Here is a 27,965-nt window from a genome sequence, read left to right as displayed (position 1 = left end):
TCACAGCAAGAAGGTCCGGGGTTCGAACCCCAGGCCATCCCAGGTCCTTTCTGTGTGGAGTTTGCATGTTCTCCCCATGTCCATGGGGGTTTCCCGTGGGTGCTCCAGTTTCTTCCCTTCATCAAAAAGACATTCATGTTAGGGTTAATATTCCCGCCGGTGTCCCTAAGCAAGGCAACGGAACGAAGACATGCAGATGGTCCCTGGACGCTGCAGCTGCCCACTGCTCCTATACAATAGGATGGGTTAAATGCAGAGAACACATTCATTGTAAGAATACAATTCCTTGTAAGGACACAATGTCAAACAACGTGGCTTTCTTTCATTTTCCAAATGCCATGTCTCAGTAGTTTTCAAACCCCAAATTATGCTGCGCCAAAAATTAGCCCACCCCAAGGATCAGACCCGCTGGCACAAACAGAGCAATATAGTGTATGCTGTTAAATGACAGGAGGGTTGCCGTGACTTGTATATTGGGGAAACCAAACAGACGCTGGCCAAGAGGATGGCACAGCGCAGAAGAGCTAACACGTCAGGCCGGGACCCCACAGTCTACACCATCTACAGGCCAGTGGCCACTCTTCCAAGCATGAGGATGTGCACATCCTTGATAGGGAGGAACACTGGTTTGAACGGAGAGTCAAAGAGGCAATCTATGTGAAGAGGGAACGACCATCCCTGAACTGAGGAAGGGAGCCCAAGAGTACGTCTGTTGCCATTTTACAATGCTGTGATTACAATACATGGTAACCACCAGTAACTGCCAATTAACCAGCTAATTTGGGGTTCCATTACATCCCCATGTGTCCTCTGATACACCTCCTCAGATTTGCTGTGAACTTATGTTAACATGGTGTGGGGGTGGCAAGAGTACATCTGTCACCATCTTACAATGCTGTGATTGCGAACATTCCCAAATACTCTGTGAATGGTACACATGACCAGATTAACTCTAATTTGCATATGAAACTGGCCGTTGGTTTGGGTCGTTATGCCACCATATTGTTTATAAGGATGGGGATACCTGCAGTGAGCTGAGACTGAGAGGTCACTTAGATGAGTGATGGAACATTTCTCAATAAACGTTGTCCATATGAACTGATTCAACTTCTGAGAGCCCATATTTGGATCAGAAAAGTTATTAAACATTTACTTTTTTCATTGAGCTGAATATAATACACTTAAAATTGCCAATTAAAATGACCAATTTTCTAAATGCAGTTTGAAATCACATGACAATTAACACACCCACACCTTTGTCAAGATACATGCATCACAAGCCTTTATAATTACAATGAAGAACATTGTTACAGATATTTTTTCCTGAAACACTAAGAGAATCAAATTTCTTTATAATCTGTTTTTATATCAATTTGATTCAAAACACTCGGGGGAGTTATGCCAGATTAGTCCAGCGTCTTCCTAAGGAACTCAACCAGGAGATGATGAGGGAAACCAAAGTCCATCTTGATCACCACAAAGCCCTACAACAGGTGGATAGAAAAGGAGGAGAGAGGGAACCTGAATATACAAACATGGACAGAGAAGACTGTGGGCATAATGAAAAACAGACAAAAACACAATAGGGGAAATTCAGAGAAAAAGAAAAAGAAAACAACAGGACGAGAGAAAGAGTAAACAGCTTACTTACATCCTGAGGAAGCACCTCTGGGTTAAAGATGTCAAACAAATTGGTCCCTTGTTTGTCCAATAATTTCGTTAGCTCTGATGCCAGAACTAGAAAACAGATTATAAAAACCATTATAAAACAGGACCATGGGGAAACTATTGTATTTAGAAATCACGTCAGGACACAGCGCTGTCGCTCGACACAACCTCTACGTTGCATTCTTTATTTAGACTAACACAGCATCACAGGCAGACCCGATCAAACAACCCAGAGCCCACAGGCATCACCAATCGATCCCAGCACAATAGAACAGCACCAAATCAAATGCAGCACTGCCGATGTGTGCAGACATAAAACCCCCCCCCCCCCGGCAGGATTTCAAACATGAAAGGTTGACACAAAGTCCTCTAGGTGGCCAGGGCGTAAATGTGTGCGAACAGGTTGCGGGGCGGCCTGAGGCTGGGCAGGCCGAGGTGGGGAGGGAGAAGGCAGGGGAAGCTGAGGCCCAGGAATGTCTGGGGCCCATGTAGGAGCTGCATGAAGCCCCGGGGCGTCTCGCCATGCTGAGGGAATGGCTAAGGTGTCACCAGCTGTGTGTGGCGGAGCTGACACCTTCCGTAGACGACTGGAGTGCCACCGAGTGCCATCGCTGAGGAGGTAAGTGGCTGGGCCCAGCTGACGGGTGACTTGGAGAGGAGAGGACCAGTATGAAGCCATTTTATTGTCCCTGTGGGGCCTGCGGACCCTGACCCAGTCTGACACATTGATGTCTGGCACCCTGGTTCGTTTTGACTGGTCAAACCGTTGCTTCATCCGCGTCTGCTGACGAGTGACTGAGGCTCTGACCCCAGAGAGAGGTGCCTGGGGTGTGGAGGGGCGGAGCCTGTCAAGGGGCATGCACGGTTCCCGGCCTAGCATGAGAGAGGCTGGGGAGACGCCTGTGGTCGAGTGCTGTGTGGCCCGATAGTGCAGCAGAGTGTGACGGATGGCCTGCGTGAAAGAGCACCCTTGGGCCATGTGTGCTCTGAGGCTGTTCTTCAGTGACTGGTGAAAATGTTCAACACCGCCATTGGCCTGGGGGTGGTAGTATGCAGTGCGTATATGACGGATACCCTTGCTGTTGAGATAAGCAGTGAACTCAGCAGAGACCAGCTGAGGGCCGTTGTCAGTGGTAATGGTCTTTGGGAGGCCCCAGCGAGAGAAGAGAGAGTCCAGGAAGTCGATGATGATCTGTGAGGTCACAGTGCCGGAAGTGGTGAGTTCAGGCCATTTTGAGTGTAGATCGTAGGCGACCACCATGAAGCGTTGGTGGTGGGGAACGCCATGGATCTCACCACAAATCTCCAACTGCAGGTGTTCCCAGGGCTGAGAGGGCCAGGCGAGAGGTTGCAGGGGTGGGGGAGCCTGGTGGCCAGTCTTGCCACTCACAAGGTAGGCAGAACAGTCCTTCACCAGAGCCTCAATATCGCTGTCTATCCCCGGCCACCACACCAGGTCTCAGCAGCGCTGTTTCAGTTTCACAATGCCCAGGTGGCCTTCATGCGCCATATTCAAACCACGCGCACGGAGAGCAGCTGGGACCACTGTGCAAAACCCACGTGCCACGCAGGTGTCGTTCCAGCAGGAGAGCTCCTGTCTGACTCGGGCGAACGCAGCCAGCTCCACTGGGACCTTGTGAGGCCAGCAGTGCTGGATGTAGGTGCGGAGCTGGGAGAGGACAGGGTCGTGTTCGGAGGTTACCCTCAGCTTCTGCAGAGAGACAGTGGCCTGAATGGGTGTGTGTAGCATTTGGACAATGTCCTTTTCCACACAGTCAGTGTCCGTCTGTGGAGCTGGGGTGGAGACAGAGCGAGAGAGCAGGTCGGCGACAAAATTGTCTCTGCCTGAGGTGAACTGCAGGCTGAAGTTGTACTGGCGGAGGCGGTCCGACCAGCGGTGCAACCTCAGGGGTTTGTGGCCTGTCCCAGATGTGGACAGCAGTGCTGTCAGGGCCTGGTGATCTGTCCTGAGGGTGAAGGAGCAGCCATAGAGGTAGAGGTGCCACCTTTCACAAGCCCAGATACAGGCTAACGCCTCACGCTCACCCACGGAGTACCGCTGCTCGGTCAGGTTGAGGGCACGGGAGGCGAAGGCGATGGGCTTCTCCACACCGTTCTGGGTTTGAGACAGCACAGCCCCTATCGCTGTGGCTGACGCATCACAGGTCACAAAGGTGGAGCTGGAGATGTCGAAGTGGGCCAACACTGGTGGTGAAGTCAGTTGAGTCTTGAGATCACGCACAGCGTCACTGCATGCCTTTGACCACACCCATGGCTCGTCCTTACGCAGCAGCTGGCGCAGGGGGGCTGTGGTCGCAGAGTACTGGGGAAGAAACCTCAGGTAGTAACTTGTCATACCCAGGAAGGAGGCGACCTGGGCGGCTGAGCTGGGCTCAGGGATGGCCTGAATGGCGTCCACGTTGGATTGTAGTGGAGTTACACCACTCGCTGACAGCCGGAACCCCACGAACTCGATGGCTGGCACAGAGAGGACACGTTTCTCAGCATTGAGAGTTACCTTGTGCTTGGACAGGGCTGCGAAGACCATGTTGAGGCACTTGTCGTGGATTTCACTGGTGGGCCTGTGTACCACTATATCGTCCAGATAAATGGCCACGCCCAGTATGCCAGCCAGCACGGAGACCATGATTTTCTGGAAGCAGCTAGGGGCGGAGCTGACACCGAAAGGAATCCTGGTGTAGCGAAACACTCCTGCATGTGTCACAAAGGCTGTGAGGTTTCGGCTGCTGGGGTGGAGGGGCACCTGTAAGTACCCCTGTCTGAGGTCGAGCTTGGAGAATACCTCAGAGCCATAGAACTGAGCAGTGAGTTCTTCTGAGGTGGGCAGTGGATACTTATCAGGGACCACTGCCTTATTTACTGCACGTAGATCGATGCAGACACGCAGGCCCCCCGACTTCTTCTTAGCCACCACGAGGTTTGAGACCCAAGGTGACGCATCCACTGGTTCAATGACGCCAGCTTCCAGCAGTTGTTGCAGCTTGGCGGAGACCCCATCATGGAGAGCCAACGGGATGCGGCGCAGTGGTTGGATGACAGATTTCACAGCAGGGTTGAGGAGAGGTTGATGGGCGAAGGCGGAGAGGCAGCCCAGCCCCATAAACAGCGATGGCCACTTCTGCTGCCAAGGCGTGGCAACAGTCAGGATTGCTGCCCCCCTTGTGTCTAAGAGGGAGAACCCCAGAGCGGAGAACAGGTCCAGGCCTATCAGGTTGGCCCCACGGTGTGCCACATGAAAAACTGCATTGGGCACCAGCTTGGTTCCATAGCAGACAGTCACTTGGAGAGAGCCAGCCAGATCGATTTTGGAGTCACCATACCCACAGAGGACAGCTGAGGGCAGTGAACCGAAAATTTGACTGTAGGTATCAACATTCAGGAGACACACCTGCACCGCTGTCCACCAGCAGGGGGATGCACACGACACTGGCCCAGAGCTCACCTTGTGAATGACGGCGGTTGAAGACTGGGGGGTGTGGCCCTCTGACCCAGCCGGGGAAGATCGACAGACGTTGGCAAAGTGATTTTGCTTACCGCAGCTACAGCATGTCTGGCCACGGGCAGGGCAGTTCTGAGCCCTTGAAACATGAGACCGAGATCCACAGTTACCACAGGACTGTTGAGGGCGGGCCGAGAACGCTGTCGTTGCAGTTGCAAGACGTCCTCAGTGGAGTCGGCATCCGCCTCGCTCTGGCTGGGTTGCGTCCCGAGGGGCAGCCGTGAGTAGAGGGAGAAGTCGTTGGCAGCTTGACTGGAGGTGGCCACTTGCTGTGTATTTAGCACAGCAGCACACTCAGCTGCTCCCTCAACCTGTAGTGCGATGGTAATTGCTCTGGACAGCAACAGATCGTCTTTTTCCAGCAGGAGAGTCTCACGCACCTTTGCGTTGTTGGTGTGTTCGATTAGCTGGTCGCGAACCATCTCGTCCTGAAGCGCGCCAAACTTGCATGAGCTAGCTAGCCCTCGCAAATTAGCTACATACTGCTGCACAGACTCACCAGGCAGTTGGTGTCGCTGACGGAATATAAATCGCCGAAGGAGGGCACTCTGTGGAGCAGCGAAATGGGTGCTCATAAGTCCCACAGCTTCGTCAAATTTGTGACGTTCCCCAGAGTCCCGAGCACACGATGACCCTCTGCTCCCAAGCAGTGTAGCAACAGAGCCGTCTTCCTAGCCTGGCTCACGTCGTCGAGCCCCGAGGCGATGATGTAATTTTCAAAACTATGTAGCCAGCGAGTCCATGGTACCGGAGGCTCGCCAGGTAATGCCAGGAAGGGGGCAGGTGGTGGGAGAGAGATATCAGCCATCCTCGTCGCCAATATTGTATTTAGAAATCACGTCAGGACACAGCGCTGTCACTCGACACAACCTCTACGTTGCATTCTTTATTTAGACTGACACAGCATCACAGGCAGACCTGATCAAACAACCCAGAGCCCGCAGGCATCACCAATCGATCCCAGCACAATAGAACAGCACCAAATCAAATGCAGCACTGCCGATGTGTGCATACATAACAGAAACTTCGGTGTTACAGGGGCAAAATCAGAGCAATAGACTCACTTAAATCCTTCAACTAAAACCTTGAAACTTTCCTTTTCCATGCCTAACTTAATCCTTAATGACAGGAGTCGATTTTAAGGAAAATTCCTTGTTGTACTTGAGGCAACCAAGGGCTCATCCCTCAAGAGTTAAGGTCGTCCCAAACCACTACAGCGAGGGCTTCACTCTGTTATTTACAGTGTATTGAATAATCTTTCTGTTGCTCGGGTGTTTTGTAATGGAAACAATAAACAAAGTAAAGGTCAAACTATGGAATATATGAGAAGAGGTGTACAACTATAAGCACCAGTTGAATGGCAATAGTCAAATGAGCAGCTGAACAACTGGAACACAACGCTTGATGTTTTCAGAAATCACCTCAATTAAAAAACAATGCACATATCATCAAGTTGATTTCACGTGTAGAACTCAAATGTATTTTTATATATTTTACAGGCAAACCAGCATGTTTTATTCAGAACAATTACATAATGTGGTTGGTAAATTTATCTAGCTTCTCATTTGTCTCACAGCACCAGACAAATTTTATATCTAAAGACAACCATGAGGGAATTTTGCTTAAATATGGAAGGGAACATTTAGACTATTAACTGAGTTTCCGCTTCCGGTGTGGGAAGATGGCGGCGCAAATTCATGTTTGTTTGTTTTTTTCGCAAATTCATGTTTGCAGCGGCTCACCCAGTACCGTCCATGCAATGTCTTTGTCCACGTCGGCGTCTAAGTTTGTCTTCGTTTGATGGCTGGGAGAGCTTGATCTGCTGCCTCCTGTGGGCCCAGGGACCACGGCCCTGACTGGAGCTGTGCCCGAAGAGATAACACTGAGGGCGGTCTGACAGGACGCAGAAGTGCGGCAGGCTAAGCTAACTGCTAGCCCATGCAGACCGGCAGTTCCGATAACAGCGAGGGCGGTCTGACAGCAGCCTCGCCTAGCCTTCGCTGTGTTTTAGTGTCGTCGTGTGGAGTGCGGAGAGGTGTGTCGAAGGTGTCTGGCTAAGAGAGCTAGCATTGGATCGATGAGGGAGCTTGGTTGGCTGCATTCTATGGGCCCAAGGACCACGGCCCTGACCGGAGCTGCGCCCGAAGAGGAAACCCCGAGGGTGGACTGACAGGTAATTGCTAGCCCATGCAGTCAGGCAGTTCCGACAGTTATCTTGAATGGCGTTCGTTCTCCTGGACAGTGATTTTTTTTTGTTTAAATATGTGTTAGTTTTGATATGTGTGTTCTTATAGTTCTTGTTTTTGGATATGTTTTTGTCTTTGCGTTGCACTGCTGTGGGCTGGGGAAAACGCTGTTTGTTTCATTTCATGTGCGCAAATGCATGAAATTAAATGACAAAGTGTTTCTATTCTGATTCAGAGTTTGAAATGTCTGAAACCAGTCCACCGCCTTGTGAAGACAGCTCAAAGTAGGGGTGGTGCTTCAAACAGGAAAGTGCAATGGGGCTCTTGTTAATACTGTCCGACTGATAACGAGCTTGCGGTTACCCTTAATTAAAGCAAATAAAACTCACCAAAAAAAGACTCCAATTAAATCTATACGTTTAGTGGCGTGTCCCAGGTGCCACCCCTATGATTGGCTATTTGCCCAGCCAGAGGTGGGGCTTAGTTTGAACACTGAGGAGTAAACCGAACTTTCTCTATAGGCGCAATTCAGTCTTAAACCTGAGAGACAGTAATGAGACAGAGAAGTGTCTAGGCTGCCAAAAAACCCAGAGAAGAAGAATACGTTTTGATTTGGAGCGGTCAGTAAATATTTGCTTCCTTGCTGCGCGCGAGACATAGTTGCTCTACAACGTCCTCGCGGGTAAGGAAGGGGTTAAGCCGCCGCGCGCACGGCTCCTCGCGGAGAAGTTGAAAACCGTTGTCCACACGTCAAGAAGTCTTCGGAGGCTACACGTGTTCGCTGGTCTTGTCGCTGCTGAAGAAATGTGAGTAGACGTTTTGATACACATACTGTGCCAGTGGTTAAAAAGGTTTTTAGCTGTAGTAAGATAAAAAGTTTCCCCCGTCTTTTTTTGATTTTCGTGATAATGTGGCGCAGGTCTGTCATCATCTCAGCTTGGTAGCAAACTTGTCATCAACGATGCTAAACGCTAGCTCGCTAGTGCTATGTAGCTAAGTTAAATTCGTCTTGTGAAATGTTAATTTTGTAGAATATAGAATATTCTTTGTTAGTCATTTTGTACATGCATACACATGACATTTACTTTGCATTTAACCCATCCTAGCTGTGTAGCCAGGAGCAGTGGGCAGCCGCCGTGCAGCGCCCGGGGACCAACTCCATTTATTTCTTCCCATTGCCTTGGTCAGGGGCACATGATGATGTGAGGCTGCACCCTAGATGACGACACTATTTGGTGCTCTATAGTGTCCCTTGGCAAGATTTTCTGTTGTTCGGTGGCACAGCGTAGCTGAGACGGCCGCAGAAGAACCCATGTTGCTTTTTACCAGAACCGCTGCCGAGTTGACAAACAGCTGCCGGTTGCCGGAACCGCTGCCGAGTTGACTGAACGGAGCCGCCATGGTTTACCCTTTCCGGGTACTGACAGCTGGGTAGACTATGCCTGGGGATTTGAATTCAGAGTTACCTTCTCCTAGCCTTTGCCTAAAGAGGCATCAACCCACAAGGCAGCAGGTTGATCTGAAATCAGAGTTCCCTTCTCCTATCCCAATGTGTTGACTGGACTGGGCACCATAGGAAGTACCATACAGGCATGCAGGAGGACCAGATCTACCAGTAGGGACGTCGTCCTTAGCCCAAGGGCTCTTGCTGAGGTAAGGTGCTACCCCTCTACAGCCTGCAGTTGCCGTTTAGCGTCTTACCCAGGCCTGAGTTTTGCATGTCACATTCATTCATGCATACGTACTTAAATGTACTGTGCAAGATATAAAGTGACATGCATCATGTGACTATTACAGTATGAAAGAAATCAGAACATTCAGGATTTCTTCAAAAGAAGAAAGAAATCCAAAACAGCAGAGTAGGACAGAGCAGCCACCAATGCTAGTCAGCCAGGATGAGAGCCAGCTTGACAGTGGCAATGTTTACAGCAGGAGCCTCCAGTTTCAGCTGTAGACATGGGTATGTGAAATCCTAATAGTTCCAGATTTCTCTTTAGTAAGCACTTATTTGACTGCCTTGATAATATCAATGACATTGTGGTTAATTGCCAGACATTGAAACTAAAGTTGAAACTTGTCAATTATTTATATACACAATTTAGTATATGACATTTCACCAACATCTCCTGAGTGATCTAAAAAATGTTTGTAGCTCAAACTTTTTGATTATGGTGGTATAAACACACACTGTGACCTATGTGTAGGAATTGTTGTTTTTCCATTAGCTGTACACAGTATTGTGTTTATAAGCTGGTGACAGTTTTTTTTCCTCCTAACTGTACAGTCTGAGGTTACGTTTAGATCACTGACCTCGAACCTGAATTAAGTTTTTAAACAACTGAAGTGCCTGCACGTTACAGTGTTGAAGCAAGATTTGCTGGTTAGGTGGGGTGTGAGTTTCTTTTTTTCCCTTTTTTTTTTGTCAAGTAAGCTAGTGTGAGTTCAGGTCTCTGTTGGTAAGATTACTACAGTGTCTGTTCTTCTAACCAACTGCACTGTAGCACATTTGAAGTTTTGCACAATTTTCTCAAGTAAATACTTTGTCCACGCAGGCTTATTTATTTTAATTTTGTTGGCACTTTATACTGTACACTGAGTCTATATTTTTTTAATGTGCATTGTTTTCATTTGTATGTATCCTACTTTTAGAGGTACAATTTCTTTAAAGAATAAAGTATAAAAGCTTTACATTACATTTGTATGGTGCCACTCTGTTGTGTTGTCATTGGTAGGTCTATTTATCTTTAAACACGGGAATTGTAATGTTAGTAATTAAAGTAGATATGGGTAGTGGAGACAAAAATAGTCATAAATTGATGCGGAAAAGGCACAAATTGGTGCATAAAAATTCACCAGAATGCAGGAAATGAAGTGTTTGATGCTTAAAATTTTCTGGGGGAGGACCCCCAGACCCCCCACGTAAGGACACCTCTGCATAAGTCAGTGCCCCACTTGGGCGACCCCACTCAAAAAAGTCTGGACACGCCACTGGTATAGATGTGTGTCACATGTGCAGAGGAACACATTACATGTGTTAAAAATAAACAATACCTTCTCCAAGGAAAAAACTGTTCATCAAAGAAAGTTAAAACAGTTCATCTTGACACATTTATTGACAAAAACATTTCATCACTCATCTAAGTGACCTCTTCAGTCTAAACCAACGAGAGGTATCAGAATCATGTTTATTGGCCATGTATAGGTTGAATGAATGAATGAATGATTTATTTCGGTCATACATTTCTGTTCATATGCGACAGACAGAAAAAAAAAGAAACATCATTGTACATATTTACATCAGTCCATTTCACACAACAAAATCAAACAACCAATGACTGAAAAAGGAAAAGGCTGAAGCCCTAGGCTTATTGTTGCCTATGCTATAAGTTAACCTAGAAGATCAGAGTCACAAAAGGAAGAAAAAAGAAAAATTTATACTAAGTTGTAATCCTTAGTTATTTTACATTTTAAAGATTTTCTGAAACTCAGCAGTGAGCTACACAATTTCAACTCATCACTAATACCATTCCATAGCTTGACTTCCAAAACTGAAACACATCTGTATTTTACACTGGTTCTCACTTTACATGTTTCAAAAATACACAACCCTCTTAGATTATAGTATCCTTCTCTTAATTTAAAAAGTTGTTGGATACAAACAGGAAGGCTTTTACTTCTAGCTCGATAAAGTATTTCCTATGTTCTTAAATACATGATATCTAAGAATTTTAAGGTGCAGGACCGTATAAATAATAGATTAGTAGATTCACGGTAACAAGCTTTATGTATTATTCTAATAGCTCTTTTTTGATGTTTAATTATAGGGTCTATATTTATTTTATAAACATTTCCCCAAACCTCAACACAGTATGATAGATATGGCATTATCAGTGAACAATACAATATATGCAAACATTTCCTTTTTAGCAGATCCCTTGTTTTGTAAAGAATAGCAATAGATTTAGATCATTTCCTTTTATTCTATATGTGGTTTCCAACAGAGTTTATGATCTGTAATCAATCCCAAGAATTTTGTTTCAAATACTCTTTCAATTTCAACTCCATTTAACTTCAGTTTTATTTCACAATTAACCCTATTACCACCGAACACCATACATTTTGTTTTATTTTCATTTAGTGATAACTTATTGACCATTTTTTTAACATTCTCAATTCCCTTTCTACTGTTTTCAGCAATTCTTTCATATCCTCCCCAGAACAAAATAAATTTGTATCAGCAAACATAACAAATTTCAACAAAGTAGATATGATGGAAATATCATTTAAATAAAGTATAAACAACTTAGGTCCCAATACTGAACCTTGCGGAACATCACAAGTTACTCTTCTTAGGTTATGTTTGCACATACATGGAATTTGACTCATTTTGTGGCTCTCTCAGTATAATTAACATAGAATAACAACACTACAAGACAACAATCTTCAGATATATATGGGGGCTCCGGTTTCCTCCCACAGTCCAAAGACATGTAGATCAGGTGAATCGGCCGTACTAAATTGTCCCGAGGTATGAATGTGTGTGGGCCCTGTGATGGCCTGGTGGCCTGACCAGGGTGTCTCCCCGCTGCTGCCCAATTACTGCTGGAAAAGGCTCCAACATCCCCACAACCCTGAGAGCAGGATAAGCGGTTTAGATAATGGATGGATGGATGACTTAACCAAGTTTCTCACCCGTTGACCCACCGCTTGCGGGGATGAGCATTGAAGTAGGGTGCAGTGCAGGCCGGGCAGCAGGCAAAGGTAGGGACTGGGGCGTGCCGACTCCCGGCATCGCAGACTGGGCCTTGGGACATGGAATGTCACCTCTCTGGCAGGGAAGGAACCTGAGCTGGTGCGGGAGGTGAGCGGTACCAACTAGTTATAGGTTGGGCTCACCTCCACACATAGCATGGACTCTGGTCCTGGAGAGGGGCTGGACTCTTTACTTTTCCGGAGTTGGCCAAGGTGACAGGCGCCGGGCAGGTGTGGGGATATTCACAAGTCTCCAGTTGAGTGCTGCCATGTTGGAGTTCTCCCGAGGGAATGAGAGGGTCACCTCTATATGACTGCGAGTTGCTGGGGGGAAGGCTCTGACTGTTGTGTGTGCTTATACACTGAATAGCAGTTTGGAGTAATCGGCCTTCTTGGAGTCTCTGGGTGGTGTCCTGGATAGGGTTCCGCCTGGGGACTCTATCTGCTCGGGGACTTAAATGCTGACGTGGGCAACGATGGAGAAACCCGGAGGAGCGTAATTGGGAGGAGCGGCCTCCCCGATCAGAACCCGAGCGGTCCCTTGTTATTGGACTTCTGTGTGAGTCATGGACTGGCCATAACAAACACCATGTTTGAACATAAGGTAGTTCATAAGTGTACTTGGTACCAGAACACCTTAGGCCGAAGACTGATGATAGACTTTGTGGTCATATCATCAGATCTGCGGCTGTATGTTTTGGACACTTGGGTGAAGAGAGGAGCAGGGCTGTTAACTGATCACCACCTGGTGGTGAGTTGGAGCAGATGGTGAGGAAGCCTGCCGGACAGACCTGACGAACCCAAATGTGTAGTGAGGGTGAACTGGGAATGTCTGGTGGAGGCCCCTGTCCATGAGGTCTTCAACTCCCACCTCCGGAAGAAGTTCTCATGTATCCCGAGGGATGCTGGGGACATGGAGTCCGAGTGGGCCATGTTCAAAGCCTCTATTGTAGATGCGGCAGGCAGGAGCTGTGGTCAAAAAGTCATTGGTGCCTGTCGAGGCGGCAACCCAAGAACCCGATGGTGGACACCGGTGGTGAGGGAAGCTGTCAGGCTGAAGAAGGAGGCCTTTCAGACTTGGTTGGCCTAGGAGTCTCCTGAAGCAGCAGACAGGTATTGGGAGGCCAGAAGGGCTGCTGCTTCAGCGGTCGCGAAAGCAAAAACTCGGGTGTGGGAGGAGTTCAGCGAGGCTATGGAGGAGGACTTTCAGTTGGCCTCAAGGAAGTTCTGGCAAACCACCCGGCGACTCAGGAACGGGAGGAGGGGAGGCTGTGTTCAGCCGGGGAGGAGAACTGTTGACCTGCACTGGGGATGTTGTTGATCGGTGGAAAGAACACTTTGAGGAGCTTCTGAACCCGACTAACATGTCCTCAGTGGAGGAGGTAGAGTCTGAAGACTCAGGGGAAGCCCCACCCATATCCCTGGCAGAGGTCTCTGAGGTACTTAAAAAGCTCCTCGGTGGCAAGGCGCCGGGTGTGGATGAGATTCGCCCTGAGATGCTGAAGGCTCTGGACATTGTTGGGCTGTCGTGGTTGACACGCCTCTTCAGTGTCGCGTGGAGGTCGGGGACAGTACCTGTGGTGTGGCAGACTGGGGTGGTAGTTCCCATATTCAAAAAGGGGTTCCGGAGGGTGTGCTCCAATTATCGGGGCATCAGGAACAGTGCGGATTTCGTCCTGGCCATGACCAACAGACCAACTCTTTACCCATGCGGAAATGCTGAGGGAGGCATGAGAGTTTGACCAGCCAGTCTACATGTGTTATGTGGACTTGGAGAAGGCTTATGACCATGTACCCCGGGGCACTCTGTGGGGGGTACTGCAGGAGTATGGGGTAACGGGGCAGTTGCTACAAGCCATCCAGTCCTTGTATTTCCAAAGTGAGAGCTGTGTCCGTATTCTCGGTACAAAGTCAAACACGTTTTCGGTGGGTGTTGGACTCCACCAAGGTTGTCCCTTGTCTCCGGATCTATTTGTGATATTCATGGGCATGACCTCAAGGTGAAGAGTGTCCATTTTGGGAACCTCAGAATTGCATCTCCGCTCTTCGCAGATGATGTGATTTGTTGGCTTCATCAGAACGCGACCACCTGTTTATTTATCTTAGATAAACCATACGGACTAGGTGTAGCTTCCTCTGGGTGTAATCTATGGTACAAAATTCTGTCAATAGCATTGTCCCGTTCTAACAGCTTCGGACAATCTATCACCTTTTTCTTGTAACCACTGCCTGGATCTCATTTCAGGAGCTGATAAGTATACATGTTGCCGAGTAATGTCATAACTTTTTCACAATAGTCTGTCTGGTTTAATAGAACAGTGCATCTGCCTTTGTCTGCCGGAAGGATGAAGATGTTCTTGTCCTTACTGAGGGTCGTGACAGCATTCCTCTCATCTCTACTGATTTTGGATGGCTGCGCCTTTGCATTGCTGAGGCAGGCTGAAACTTTCGTCCGCAGTTGCTGCACTTCCAGATCTGCGATGTTTTGTGGGTCGCAGATTCCGTTGCTCCGATTAGTTCCATCCCTGAACCGAGGGGGTACTAACAGTACCTCTGTCACAATCTTACAATGTTGTGATTGCAACCATTCCCAAATCCTCTGTGAATAGTACACATTGCCACTGAATCTCTTGTTAATGCTCACGGCGATTTGATATGAAACTGATCGTTGGTGTCGGTCATTATGCCACTGTACTGTTTATAAGGGTGGGGATACCTGCAGTCACTTGAGACTGAAGAGGTCACTTAGATGAGTGATGAAATGTATCTCTCTCAGTAAACTTTGTGTCCAGATGAACTGTTTCAACTTTCTTTGATTTTCTTACCCGGATTATTGAGCATGCATAAACACATTATAAATGAAAAGTGAATTTTTAATATTTCACAAAGCTGGTGATGAACATAGTTTTGCTAATACTACCATGTGTCAACAGCTTGTTTTTAGTCATCTAAAGGAAGCTTCTCTTGATTGCCCCATGGAAATTCCAGTTGTCAGAGACGACTAAACGCCTGTGAAAATCTATCCATGAATGGTCTCTTGAAATAATTTGCAGTATTTTCTAGCTAACATGAATCAACCATTTAGTATCCTTATTGGTATCTGCTATTACTATTGTGTCCATACTTACTCAGACACCAATATTACTTGTGTCTACTGTGTGCACTCAACATGATATGTGCTCTGATGGCTATGATTGCTAAAATTTGATACTAAAACTGATTCTAAAATTGATAGTAAAATTGACTTGATTCTCTTATCATGCCCTCTTCAAGATCTAGGGAGCTCTTATTATTACTACACTTATGACATGCATTCTTGGCTATGCGGTTTTTACTATTTAGTGTGCCGTGATGCCCTGTTAGTAATATTCAAATCTATCTGCTAATTGCTCACTCTTGTAAGATGCTCCGGATAACTGTCTGCCAAGAAAATGTCAAATGTAAATGCAAGGTAAAAACAAATGTGTCATATGTAGTAAAGTTGTAGACATGGTTATAAAAAAAAAGAAAAAAGGATGATATTCAATTCTAACAATGAAAACGCAGAGTAACTTTCTAAGAAAGCCCTTTAAGGGTTGGTGGTGTTTCATTTTACATGTGTATGTTTATGCATGTTTAAGTCTTACCAAATAGGACCTTAGGGATGCCTATCTTCTCCACAGCCTCTCTTACGTATTCAAGATGCACCTCGTCCATCTGCTGGAAACCGAAGGGAATAAGAAGGAATTTAATAGTCCTAATAAAAAAATTAGGAATAATGGACTTCCGATGGGGTAACGGCTGAAATGGCCGCATAAAAATTAAGCTCCTGACTGAACTGCCATAAATTCCCCCTAGAATTAAGAAAATTCAAATCAATAGTTGTAAATAAGGAGAATTTATCAAGGAACACATGGGACATAGGCCAAAGTGGCAATTATGCTATATTAGGTGAATCTGCTTCTCTGTCCTCTCGTCATGATATGATTAGTTATTAGGTAAGTAATTAAGTCATGGCCAAGGAAATGTCCGACCCTGAAAAAAAAATCTCTTAAAAGCTATCTTACTTCTAAAGCAAATTTCAGAAGATTAAAAGGCAACTTATCGCAATCTAAGAATGGACATTAACCACAGGATGGAGGAGACGGCAGGGAAAATAGATGACATGAAGACAAGAAGAGGCTGCGCAGTGCTTTGGAGAGGTTGAAATCTTGACTGTGAATGTGAGAGAGAGATCCTTCTATATGCAGAAAACCCAACATGCACTGGAATCTAAGGTTACTGAGCTGGAGGGACATTTGCTTTATTGTATTAGAGAAGGCACAGAAGGGACCTCCATGACAAAGCTTGTGGAAAATCTCATCGAATCAAATCAAAACTTGACGAGAGTGTCAGACTCCGTGACCTGGGTTTTGAATGTGCACATAGAGCGCTTGGGCCCAAACCCCTGGTGTAGCTGCCCTCGATATTTTTAAACTGCTGAATGCTGATCAATGTTTTGTATCAATTGTTGTTCAGTAATCATAAACATTTAGGCTAATTCTCGAGTTATGCAGTGAAAACTACCATCCTTTTCATATTGTGATCTCACATGCATATGCCTTCGCCTGCTTTATCGTTGAGCCAACATGAACTTCCACTAGTCGGACGGCAAGGGAAACATTCTTCCAAATAAAAGTCCACCTGTGCAGGTTTGTTGGTGTTAGAAGAGTGTTGTACACTGATCAGAGCAGGAAAGAGATGCGAAAGGAATCCAGTCTCCAAAGTTCAGACCACGTCATCTTCCACCTTTTTTGGGGGGGGGCATTTTGTCCAGGCTCCTTGTGATACAATTTCCACAGCCCTTGATCTTCACCCTTCTTCCTCCAGAAGTCCAATCTTGGCTTGGATCATGTCTCTCCTCTACCTTGGGTCTGATTTTCCCCCCATTGCTGGAAGTCGGTGGTTCCGAGTTCTTGTCTCCCCATGTACGGGTTCCCGATGATGTCCTTCAACTTCAGCATGTTTCTGTCTGTGCCACAGCAAGAAGGATGTTTTTATCTTCGACTTACGCCCCCACTTTCGGCCATGGCGGTTGTTGTTTTAGTAGACTTTTGCAGCTTCACACCTGGCTTCAGTCGCAATGCTGCTGAATTTGCTCTGGGAACGCTCTCCTGTTTTTAAATGCGATAGACTCCCTCCAAATCGAGCCTACTCGCGAATGTTTGCAAATGTGTTTTATTCCATTGTCTCCAACTGCTGTGTCTGTGTTATCAAAAACATTCGACACCGGACAGTTCCGTCACCAATTGACTTCTACAAGGGCCGAGTGCTTTCAATTTTTGTTCCACGCTAAACTACACTTATTCAAATGTGCTTCGCCTATCCAGTTTTAGCACTATTGAAACTATTATTATGGCCCACAGACCTAAACCTCAGCATGACTTAGTAGCTTAACTTAGGATGTTTTTTGAAGCACCCACTTTTTATATACCTGTTTTATGTAGTAGCAGGTTTCATGCCCCCTGTGCTGTAAATAGCCATGTTTCTAATACCCGTGTTTCAAATATTCCTTACAAAAATGTTGTAGCCCATGCAAATCATTGAAACACATCTAACTTAATTATCTTAAATCCAGTTTTGGCAACTTTGTTAACGTTGGTCTGCTCAATATTAAGGACCCTCTCCAACAAATATTTTATTTGCCAGGATCTTATCATCTCTAACAAAATTGACTTTTTCATGATATCAGAAACTTGGCTTAATATTGGTGACTCTGTCCCCCTGATAGAATCCCCCCCCCCAATTTATCCTTTTTCAACACCCTTATGGTTTAAGTCGTACATACAGCTTGGTCTCAGATTAGTTAACTTGTAAATATGGCCTAATAATCAGAACATGAGATTAAATTAGATGACTACATAGTTAACCCAGTATTTGGGGATTCCTTTGCACAGCACATTTCATAATACAAAATACACTATATATTACTGAGATTAAAGCTAGGATGTGGGAATTTTACATATGTATGTGAATTTCAAACCCTTGCCAAATGAGTTCACACAGTGATGGTGATTAAACCTATCACCGCCAGATAAATCTCTCCATTTCACAGTATACTGCGGTTTTAAATCTGGTGTCTGGGGCGGCATTCCCATGCTGGTTCACCAGAAGTGATGCGTTTCACATGACCCAGCAATGATTGCTCTGCCAGAGCTGAACTTCCGTTTGATGAAAGCATTCACGGGCCTCTTGTTGGCATGCCTTCAGGACTTTCTAAGAGGCACGCGAAAGCTTTCGTTACACGAAAGTTCAGCTCTGGCAAAGCGATCATTACTGGTTGATGTAAAACGCGCCAGTACGCATCACTTCTGGTGTGCTAGCACAGGAATGTCGCCCCACACACCAGATTTAAAACTCCGGTATACTGTAAAATACAGAGAGATTTACCTGGTCGTGATAGTTTTAAATCCTCATTGTGTGAACTCGTTCGGCAAGGGCTTGAATGTCACAGACATTCATTTATATGTAAAAGTCCCACATTCCAGTTTTAATCTCAGTAATATATACTGTATTTTGTATCAGGAACTATACTATGCAAAGGAAGCCCTAAACATTGTCTAATTTCATCTCATGTTTTTATTATTAAGTCAGAGAGAGATTTATCTGGCGGTGATAGGCTTAGTCATCATTGTGTGAACTCGTTTAGCAAGAGCTTTAATGTCAAGAACATTCATTTATATGTAAAAGCCCAGTTTTAGATGAAAAAATAAATGGAAGCAAAAACCTCACCTGTTGATTGTCTGATAATAGCTCTGCCCGGAGTATAGAGATTCTAGAGAAGGGACAAATCATAAGAATTATCTTCAAACACATAATACAATACTACAATATTAATACAACATATTTTAGCCTTGATAATGAAAATGACTGCAATGATCAAGAATAATGATAAATAGAAAGGATTCATATATCGTTCATTTATGTCTTTTAGTTCTTTGAACATGGCTGCCATAGAATTTTTAACTGTTTGGCTAGTTTTTATGAGGAGGTAAGCATCATTCCTCAATCATGGCTATTGGAGAATAGTACACAATATTTCTAAATTAATAAGGCTTTAATTTGGTGACCCAGCCAATGGGGATATACAAGCCAATGCATTCTTAGTGCCGGTCCCAGGCCCAGATAAATCGGGGGGGGGGGGGGTGTTGCCTCAGGAAGGGCGTCCAGCATAAAGCATCTGCCAAATTAACTATGCGGCGCATAAATCAGATTTCCATACTGGATCGGTCGAGACCTGGGTTACCAATGACCACCAGTTGTACTGTTGGCCAGCAATGTGCCGGTGGAAACTATGCTACTATTGGGAGAAGGAGAGGGGGAAGGCATGTCCATGTCCATGGGAGACGAGGAAGGGTAGGAGTGTGGAGGTGAGAAGCAGAACTTTGAATGTTGGCACTATGACTGGTAAAAGGAGAGAACAGGCTGATAAGATGGAGCGATATACTGTGTGTGAAAGAGACCAGGTGGAAGAGGAGTAAGGCCAGGAGCATCAGAGGTGGGTTCAAACTCTTCTACCATGGTGTGGATGGGAGGAGAAATGGGGTAGGGGTATTCCTGAAGTAAGAGTATGTCAAGAATGTGTTGGAGGTGAAGTGTCGGACACAGTGATGAGAATGAAGCTGGAAATCGAAGGTGTGATGATGATTGCTGTCAGTGCATATGCCCCGCAAGTTGGGTGTGAGATGGAAGAGAAAGAAGAATTCTGGAGTGAGTTAGATGAAGTGGTGGAGAGTGTCCCCAACGAGAAGAGAATGGTGATTGGAGAAGACTTCAGTGGGCATGTTGGTGAAGGGAATGAAGGTGATGAGGAGGTGATGGGTAGGTTTGGTGTCAAGGAGAGGAATGTAGAAGGGCAGATGATGGTGGATTTTGCAAAAAGGATGGAAATGGCTGTGGTGAATACATATTTCAAGAAGACGGCAGAACACAGGGTGACGTATAAGAGTGGAGGAAGGTGGACACTAAGGAAGGAGAAAAGGATTTGTACCGATTGGTTAGAGCTAGACAGAAGGAGCGAGCTGGGAAGGATGTGTGTAGCCCAGGCCTAGTGAACACTCCTCTGATATTTTGTTTCTTTTGAAGGAATCCCTCCTCTGCCATATTTGTTTTTGGGAAGTCAAATTCTTTTTGAGCAGATTACAGTAGTGGTTCGTGTAGTGCAGGTGTAGTTTTACATTTTAAAAAGTTATGAGATAATACTGACATTTTATTGTGAAAGATATCAGGATTTTTCTCGACTGTTTCTGTGATTAACACTGAAGTGAGCCAATCAGGTGGTCTACTCTGGTGCAGGGTAGCCAGTCAGCAGAGGTTCTCTACAGCAGCCCGACATCTTGTCGTTTTTTGCCAGAGAGAGTGAGCAGCTTGTTTAAACCTTTTGTTGGCTGCAAGTGTGCAAAAGACGCTGAAATTCGACTGTGCTGCACCAGCAGGATTATGGTGGGATTTAGTCTGCTCAGCAGTGAGTGTGATAAGGTTGGTAGATGCTCATGGAAGTGAAAATTGTCAAGAAACACGGAGCGAAAAAGATGGCCGTTAGCTGCGAGGCTAATAACATGTAAATTCCCATGGGCTGACGCTAGCTAGGTCAGCATGTGGCTATGGGAAAAACGTGGTTAGCCAATCTCGGTTATTTGCCTGTGAACCATGGAAATTTATTTTAATTTGTGCATCCTGTGTTTTTATGCAGCCTCAGAGGTTCAGGGTATAAAATGTATGTGCCTTATGTGGTGTGTGTAAATTTGAAGCCTTAAATCAAGGTTAGTTTGAAGTAGTTGGATTAATGTCACTCTGAAGTTTTGAAGCGTAAACTTGTTACACTTAGCTTGTTAACTAATATCTACTACTACTACTACTACTACTTTCAGCTGTTCCTGTTAGGGGTTGCCACAGCAGATCATCCGTTTCCATTTCTTCCTGTCTTCTGCATCTTCCTCTGTCACACCAGCCACCAGCATGTCTTCCCTCACCACGTCCATAAACCTCTTCTTTGGCCTGCTTCTTTTCCTCTTGCCTGGCAGCTCCATATTCAGTATCCTTCTCTCAATATACCCAGCATCTCTCCTCCACACATGTCCAAGCCATCTCAATCTTGCCTCTCTTGCTTTGTCTCAAAACTGTCCACCCTGAGCAGTCCCTCTAATATAATCATTCCTAATCCTGTCCTTCTTCATCACCCCTAATGAAAATCTAGCTCTGCCTCCTGTCTTTTCATCAGTGCCACTGTCTCAAACCATATAACATAGCTGGTCTCACAACCATCTTGTAAACCTTCCCTTTAACTCTTGCTGGTACCCTTCTGTCGCAAACCACTCCTGACACTCCACTCCACCCTGCCTGCACTCTCTTCTTCACCTCTCTTCTGCACTCCCCGTTACTTTGGACAGCTGACCCCAAGTATTTAAACTCATAGGCCTTCATCACCTCTACTCCTTGCATCCTCATCATTCCACTGTCCTCCCTCTCATTCATGCATAGGTATTCCATCTTGCTCCAATTGGCTTTCATTCCTCTTTTCTCCAGTGCATACCTCCACCTCTCCAGGCTCTCCTCAACCTGCACCCTACTCTCGCTACAGATCACAATGTCATCCGCAAACATCATAGTCCATGGAGACTCCTGCCTGATCTCATCCGTCACCTGCCCATCATCATTGCAAACAAGAAAGGGCTCAGAGCCGATCCTTGATGAAATGCCACCTCCACCTTGAACCCATCTGTCATTCCAACCACACACCTCATCATTGTCACACCTCACCATTGTCACGCACTCTATTGTAATAGCTCTATAGCTATTACAATAGAGCTGGTGCTGAGAGTAATTACTTTTCTTCTGTCAGTGCTCTACGTGTAAAAGCTACATCAGTGGTTATTCATGTTTGTCCTTCCTGTCGATCGCTTTCTGTTATTTTGCTTAATCTTTCCACTGAACTCCAAGTTTCTTTTTGGCTGGACCGCAACAGCAGGGCCAGTCCTACACATGCGGTTGTCTGTGAGTGAGTGCCTGAGTGAGTGATGGAGTTTCACCATTGGTCAGACGGCCGAGTTGGAGTTTCCAACATTGGCTGTTGCTCTTTCAAAATGAATCTGCGTGAAGTTTTCTATTATGTCATCAGCTGTTCATGGAACCGTTGTCAAAACAGCTGCTTTATAAATGTAGTCGTGGTCCAGTTATATACCAGGATTTAACCTAATCTTGTTTCTCTGGAGCATCAGAAACTCTTCTTGGATGCTTCTTAGGGTTTTCTGCCAGAGCATCCAAGCCCAGAAGCTTTCTAGCAGAAAGCTCTGAAGGGAAGCCAATCGGAGGCATACAAACGCTTTCGTCACATGAAAGTTTAGCTCTGGCAAGACAATCATTGCTGGTCTACATAAAATGCATCACTACACATCACTTCCAGTGTGCCAGCGCAGGAATGCAGTGTGAGACTGTTGCTGTTAGACGTGACAGGGGTTATAGCTGCCTTTTTCCCTCTTCCTTTTATTACTTACTTGGACTGATTTTCATTGAGAAATGATTGGAGGCGTGGTTAAGCAGCGTTTATAAGAGGACGTCACTGTGAGGTGCCGGTGTATCCCCTGGAATTAGTTAATGGTGGCAGTTTGCAAACTAAACTAAACAAACTAAAATACCAAGATGGAGTCCGCCGCTTATGGGAGCCGAGACCCACGCGGCCGAAGCCTTGTCGGAGGGACCTGCTAACTGCTAGCCTGTTACCTTGGTAAGCTAGCCCACCTCCCGGCTATTTTTCTCGTCTTGGAAATCAGTCCATCTTCCTGTTTCTTCCCTCGTTTCCATCTTTTCTACACACTCAGGTTAGGACTAGTATTGTATTGCGTGTTTAACCCTTAACCCCTAGACCCCGACTAGTCCATAGCAGTTGCCCCAGACACCAGATTTGAATGTCTGGTATTCTGTGAAATACAGAGAGATTTATCTGGTGGTGATTGGCTTAATCCTCATTGTGTGAACTCGTTTGGCAAGGGCTTCAATTTCACGGATATTCAAGTCCCACATTCGAGCTTTAAGCTTAAGATTTCTCAATTTTTGTGGCAGATTGCTTCTTCAGTTGGGTGTCTTTGGAGTGCTATACTACTGTTACACCCTCGCAATAACATGCATTCCTATAACTGTGAAGGGTAAAGTGTATTAATGAGAGATCTTACTCTGAGGCGTTGCCATTGAGAAAGAGTCTCTTGTCAGCATAGGAAGCTGTGACCAGCACTTCCACTTCCTACATCACAAAGAAGAAAGAGTCATATCATAGACAAGCACATAAACAAACTTCATAATGAGTGTTACCACCTCCTGCTCCTTCTCAGACAATGCAGAATAACATGCACACAGGGTTATAGGTTAAACTATTGTAGACCTGCAGCATTATCAATCCCAACCAGTCTACCCCACCATCTTTAACAACTTTTACCACACCTTTTTGCACTGGAGCACCATTTTTATTTATTTTTGTTACAATGATGAGACAATAAAAAAAACATGTTTTCCCATCTAAGCCATATGATCCTGTTTTTATTGGATGGGTAAGGCAAGGCAAAGCAAGGCAAGTTTATTCATATAGCACATTTCATATACAAAGTGGTTTAGATAAAGGCATGAAAAGACATTAAAAAGAGATACAGAACAAGATAAAATGATAAATGGCAAGAAGAACATTAAAATAATATTTATAAGAAGAATAAGATAAAGAATAAAAATATTAAAGGATAAAAATATGATAATTAAACAGAGTTAAAGTGATTATTTAGTGAAATGCAGTGTGGTGACAGAGGGGGACCCTCTGTGCCTTCAAGGTATTCAGTGAAGGCCTAAGAAAAAATATGGAAAGAATTTTGGTACTAATAATAATTTTTTTAAAACTTTTTTATTTACGGGAATAATAGTAATAATTTCTAAGTCATCATTATAAACTTGGACTACTATGTCTTTGCAAAAAGTGGGTTCATATAGTAATGGAACTGGAAATGGGCTAATCAGAATTTTTCTGCTGATGGTATCTGGGTCAATCAGCAGCACCCCCCCCCCCCGCCAAGACCTTCAGTAGCTGTAACTGGATGTCAAGTCAATTTTATTTGTGTAGCCAATTATCACAAATTAATACATTTGCCTCAGTGGCCTTTAAATGCCTGTGTAATTCAAATAAGTGAAGGCATGATGAAGCAGTAAAGGTAGTCTACATGAAATTACAAAATGACCCCACCCTTTAGCAACAGGACAAACCTAATGTACTATGAAAAAAATATGTACAACTGTGTCTGACCGTTTGAAAGGAGAATGTAGGTGAGCGTGGACTTCCACAGTGGAGCTCCCCGGAGGCTTGTGCCCTGACCCTGGCACCCAGGCCAGAGGTTTTGAAGTGGGGGACAGAAGAACTCCACACCCTAAGCTCTGGAGAACCTGACACTATTAGACACTGGCACACACAGAGGGTTAAAAGCAAATGCAAGTGTTAAAAACAGATGCAAATACCAAAAGAAATAAAAGAATAAATGTATATTTATGTGTTCTTATAAGCAATTTAAGATAAATGCCTTTTCCAGATGAGAAACAGATTCGTGGCATTAATCTAGCATATTTTTTGAACATATGTTTGATTTATATTTCCAATTTTGGACTGTACCATATGGTTGCACATGCAGATAGAGATTGTCTGTATGTGTGTGTTCAGGACAGAGCAAGTTTTTCTTATTACCTGGCTTATGAATTCAGGCATGGGAGTGGACAGCTCTGTCTTGAATAGTTCCTGAAAATATATTTGTCAACATAATGTCAAGACAAAGCAAACGAGACACAAAGTGGACCTCAAGGCATATGAGTTTGCAAGACTCTTTCCTTCCACTAAATGTTAAACAGATGTAAGATGATCTCTTATTTGCAGACCAAAATTTCTATCTTCTATTCTTTTTTCCATCCTATTCCATACATATATCTTGGTGTGTCATCTGGACAGAGGAAGGAAGACAAGGAGACTTGGTGGTGGAATGAGGAAGTACAGCAAAGTATATGGAAGAAGAGACTGGCGAAGAAGTGGGATAGTCAGAGAGATGAAGAAAGTGGACAGGGGTACAAGGAGATGTGATATAAGGTGAACACAGAGGTGGTGAAGACAAAGGAAAAGGCGTATGGTGAGTTGTATGAGAGGTTACATTACATTACAGTCATTTAGCCAATGCTTTTATCCAAAGCGACTTACAATAAGTGCATTTAACGTAGGAAATCAGGAGAACTACTAGTCATCAGAGGTCACAAGTGCATCTAAACAAGCATCTAAGAGCAAAACCAGTGCTAAAGTAAAAGCGCAAGAAAGAGTTTTTTTTTTTATGAGTGATACAGTAAGTGCTAAGAACAAGTAACAGGGTAGTAGTTCTTGAAGAGGTGAGTTTTCAACCTGCGCCGAAAGATGGGCAGCGACTCTGCTATCCTGACATCAGTGGGGAGTTCATTCCACCACTGTTAGGTTAGCGCTATGAAAGGAGAAAAGGACTCATACTGATTGGCTAGACAGGGAGCGAGCTGGGAAGGATGTGTAGCAGGTTAGGATGATGAAGGATAGAGATGGAAATGGCTGACAAGGGAGGAGAGTGTGTTGAGAAGGTGGAAGGAGTACTTTGAGGGACTGATGAATGAAGAAAATGAGAGCGAGAGAGAGTTGGATGATGTGGGGATAGTGAACCAGGAAGTGCGGCAGATTAGCAAGGAGGAAGTGATGGCAGCTATGAAGAGGATGAAGATTGGAAAGGTGGTTGGTTCAGATGACAGACCTGTGGAGGCATGGAGATATTTAGGAGAGATAGCAGTGGGGTTTTTAACTAGATTGTTTAACACAATCTTGGAAAGTGAGAGGATGCCTGAGGAGTGGAGAAGAAGTATACTGGTACCTATTTTCAAGAATAAGGGTGATGTGCAGAACTGTAGCAATTACAGAGGTATAAAGTTGATCAGCCACAGCATGAAGATATGGGAAGGAGTAATAGAAGCTAGGTTAAGAGGAAAGGTGACGATTAGCGAGCAGCAGTATGGTTTCATACCATGAAAGAGCACTACAGATGCAATGTTTGCTTTGAGAATGTTGATGGAGAAGTATAGAGAAGGCCAGACGGAGTTACATTGTGTCTTCGTGGATTTAGAGAAAGCATATGACAGGGCGCCGAGAGAGGAGGTGTGGTATTGTATGAAGAAGTCGGGAGTGGCAGAGAAGTATGTAGGAGTGGTGCAGGATACAGTGCATCCGAAAAGTATTCACACCCCTTCACTTTCCCCACATTTTGTTATGTTACAGCCTTATTCCAAAATGGATTAAATTCCTTTTTTTTCTCATCAATCTACACACAATACCCCATAATGACAAAGTGATAAAGGTTTTGTAGAAACTTTTGCAAATTTATTAAAAATAAAAAACTAATATTGCATGTACATAAGTATTCACACCCTTTGCTATGACACTCAAAATTGAGCTCAGGTTCATCCTGTTTCCACTGATCATGCTTGAGATGTTTCTACATCTTGATTGGAGTCCACCTGTAGTAAATTCAACTGATTGGACCTGATTTGGAAAGGCACACACCTGTCTATATAAAGTCCCACTGTTGACAGTGCGTGTCAGAGCAGAAACCAAGCCATGAAGTAAAAGGAATTGTCTGTGGACTTCCGAGACAGGATTGTATCGAGGCACAGATCTGGGGAAAGGTACAAAAACATTTCTACAGCTTTGAAGGTCCCAAAGAGCACAGTGGTCTCCATCGTTCATAAATGGAAGAAGTTTGGATCCACCAGGACTCTTCCTAGAGCTGGCCGCCCAGCCAAACTGAGCAATCGGGGGAGAAGGGCCTTGCTCAGGGAGGTGACCAAGAACCCGATGGTCACTCTGACAGAGCTCCAGCGTTCCTCTCTGGAGATGGGAGAATCTTCCAGAAGGACAACCATCTCTGCAGCACTCCACCAATCAGGCCTTTATGGTAGAGTGGCCAGACGGAAGCCTCTGCTCAGTAAAAGGCTCACGACAGCCCGCTTGGAGTTTGCCAGAAAGCACCTAAAGGACTCTCAGATCATGAGAAAGAAGATTCTCTGGTCTGATGAAACCAAGATTGAACTCTTTGGCCTGAATGCCAAACGTCAGGTCTGGAGGAAACCAGGCACCTCTCATCACCTTGCTAATACCATCCCTACAGTGAAGCATGGTGGTGGCAGCATCATGCTGTGGGGATGTTTTTCAGCGGCAGGAACTGGGAGACTAGTCAGGATCGAGGGAAAGTTGAATGGAGCAAAGTACAGAGAGATCCTTGATGAAAACCTGCTCCAGAGTGCTCAGGACCTCAGACTGGGGCGAAGGTTTACCTTTCAACACGACAACAACCCTAAGCACACAGCCAAGACAACGAAGGAGTGGCTTCGGGACAAGTCTGTGAATGTCCTTGAGTGGCCCAGCCAGAGCCCAGACTTGAACCCCATTGAACATCTCTGGAAAGACCTGAAAATAGCTGTGCAGCGACGCTCCCCATCTAACCTTACAGAGTTCGAGAGGATCTGCAGAGAAGAATGGAAGAAATACCCCAAATATAGGTGTGCCAAGCTTGTAGCTTCATACCCAAGAAGACTTGAGGCTGTAATCGCTGCCAAGGGTGCCTCAACCAAGTACTGAGTAAAGGGTGTGAATACTTATGTACATGCAATATTTCAGATTTTTATTTTTAATAAATTTCTACAAAACCTTTTTCGCTTTGTCATTATGGGGTATTGTATGTAGATTGATGAGAAAAAAAAGGAATTTAATTAATTTTGGAATAAGGCTGTAACATAACGAAATG

At 45.1% G+C, this 27,965-nt stretch overlaps 1 protein-coding gene across 1 annotated transcript in view; it reads right to left on the bottom strand.

Annotated features, from left to right (window-relative positions):
- Positions 1-1,267: 1,267 nt before the first annotated feature.
- cetp (cholesteryl ester transfer protein, plasma) overlaps positions 1,268-27,965 on the bottom strand; it is a 53,712-nt gene continuing 27,014 nt past the window's right edge. The window contains exons 13-19 of the mRNA XM_056282363.1: positions 24,854-24,904; positions 24,422-24,574; positions 23,313-23,380; positions 18,877-18,919; positions 15,753-15,822; positions 1,652-1,737; positions 1,268-1,484 (exon numbers count right to left, since the gene is read on the bottom strand). Of these exons, the coding sequence (XP_056138338.1) occupies positions 1,407-1,484; positions 1,652-1,737; positions 15,753-15,822; positions 18,877-18,919; positions 23,313-23,380; positions 24,422-24,574; positions 24,854-24,904 (549 nt within the window). The 3' untranslated portion in view covers positions 1,268-1,406. The remainder of the gene's footprint in view (positions 1,485-1,651; positions 1,738-15,752; positions 15,823-18,876; positions 18,920-23,312; positions 23,381-24,421; positions 24,575-24,853; positions 24,905-27,965) is intronic.

The sequence above is a fragment of the Lampris incognitus genome, chromosome 6 (genome assembly GCF_029633865.1).
Source record: "Lampris incognitus isolate fLamInc1 chromosome 6, fLamInc1.hap2, whole genome shotgun sequence".
In the NCBI taxonomy this organism is placed as follows: domain Eukaryota; kingdom Metazoa; phylum Chordata; class Actinopteri; order Lampriformes; family Lampridae; genus Lampris; species Lampris incognitus.
Note: the sequence above shows the minus strand (reverse complement) of the source record. Positions and strands in the feature narration are given on the sequence as shown.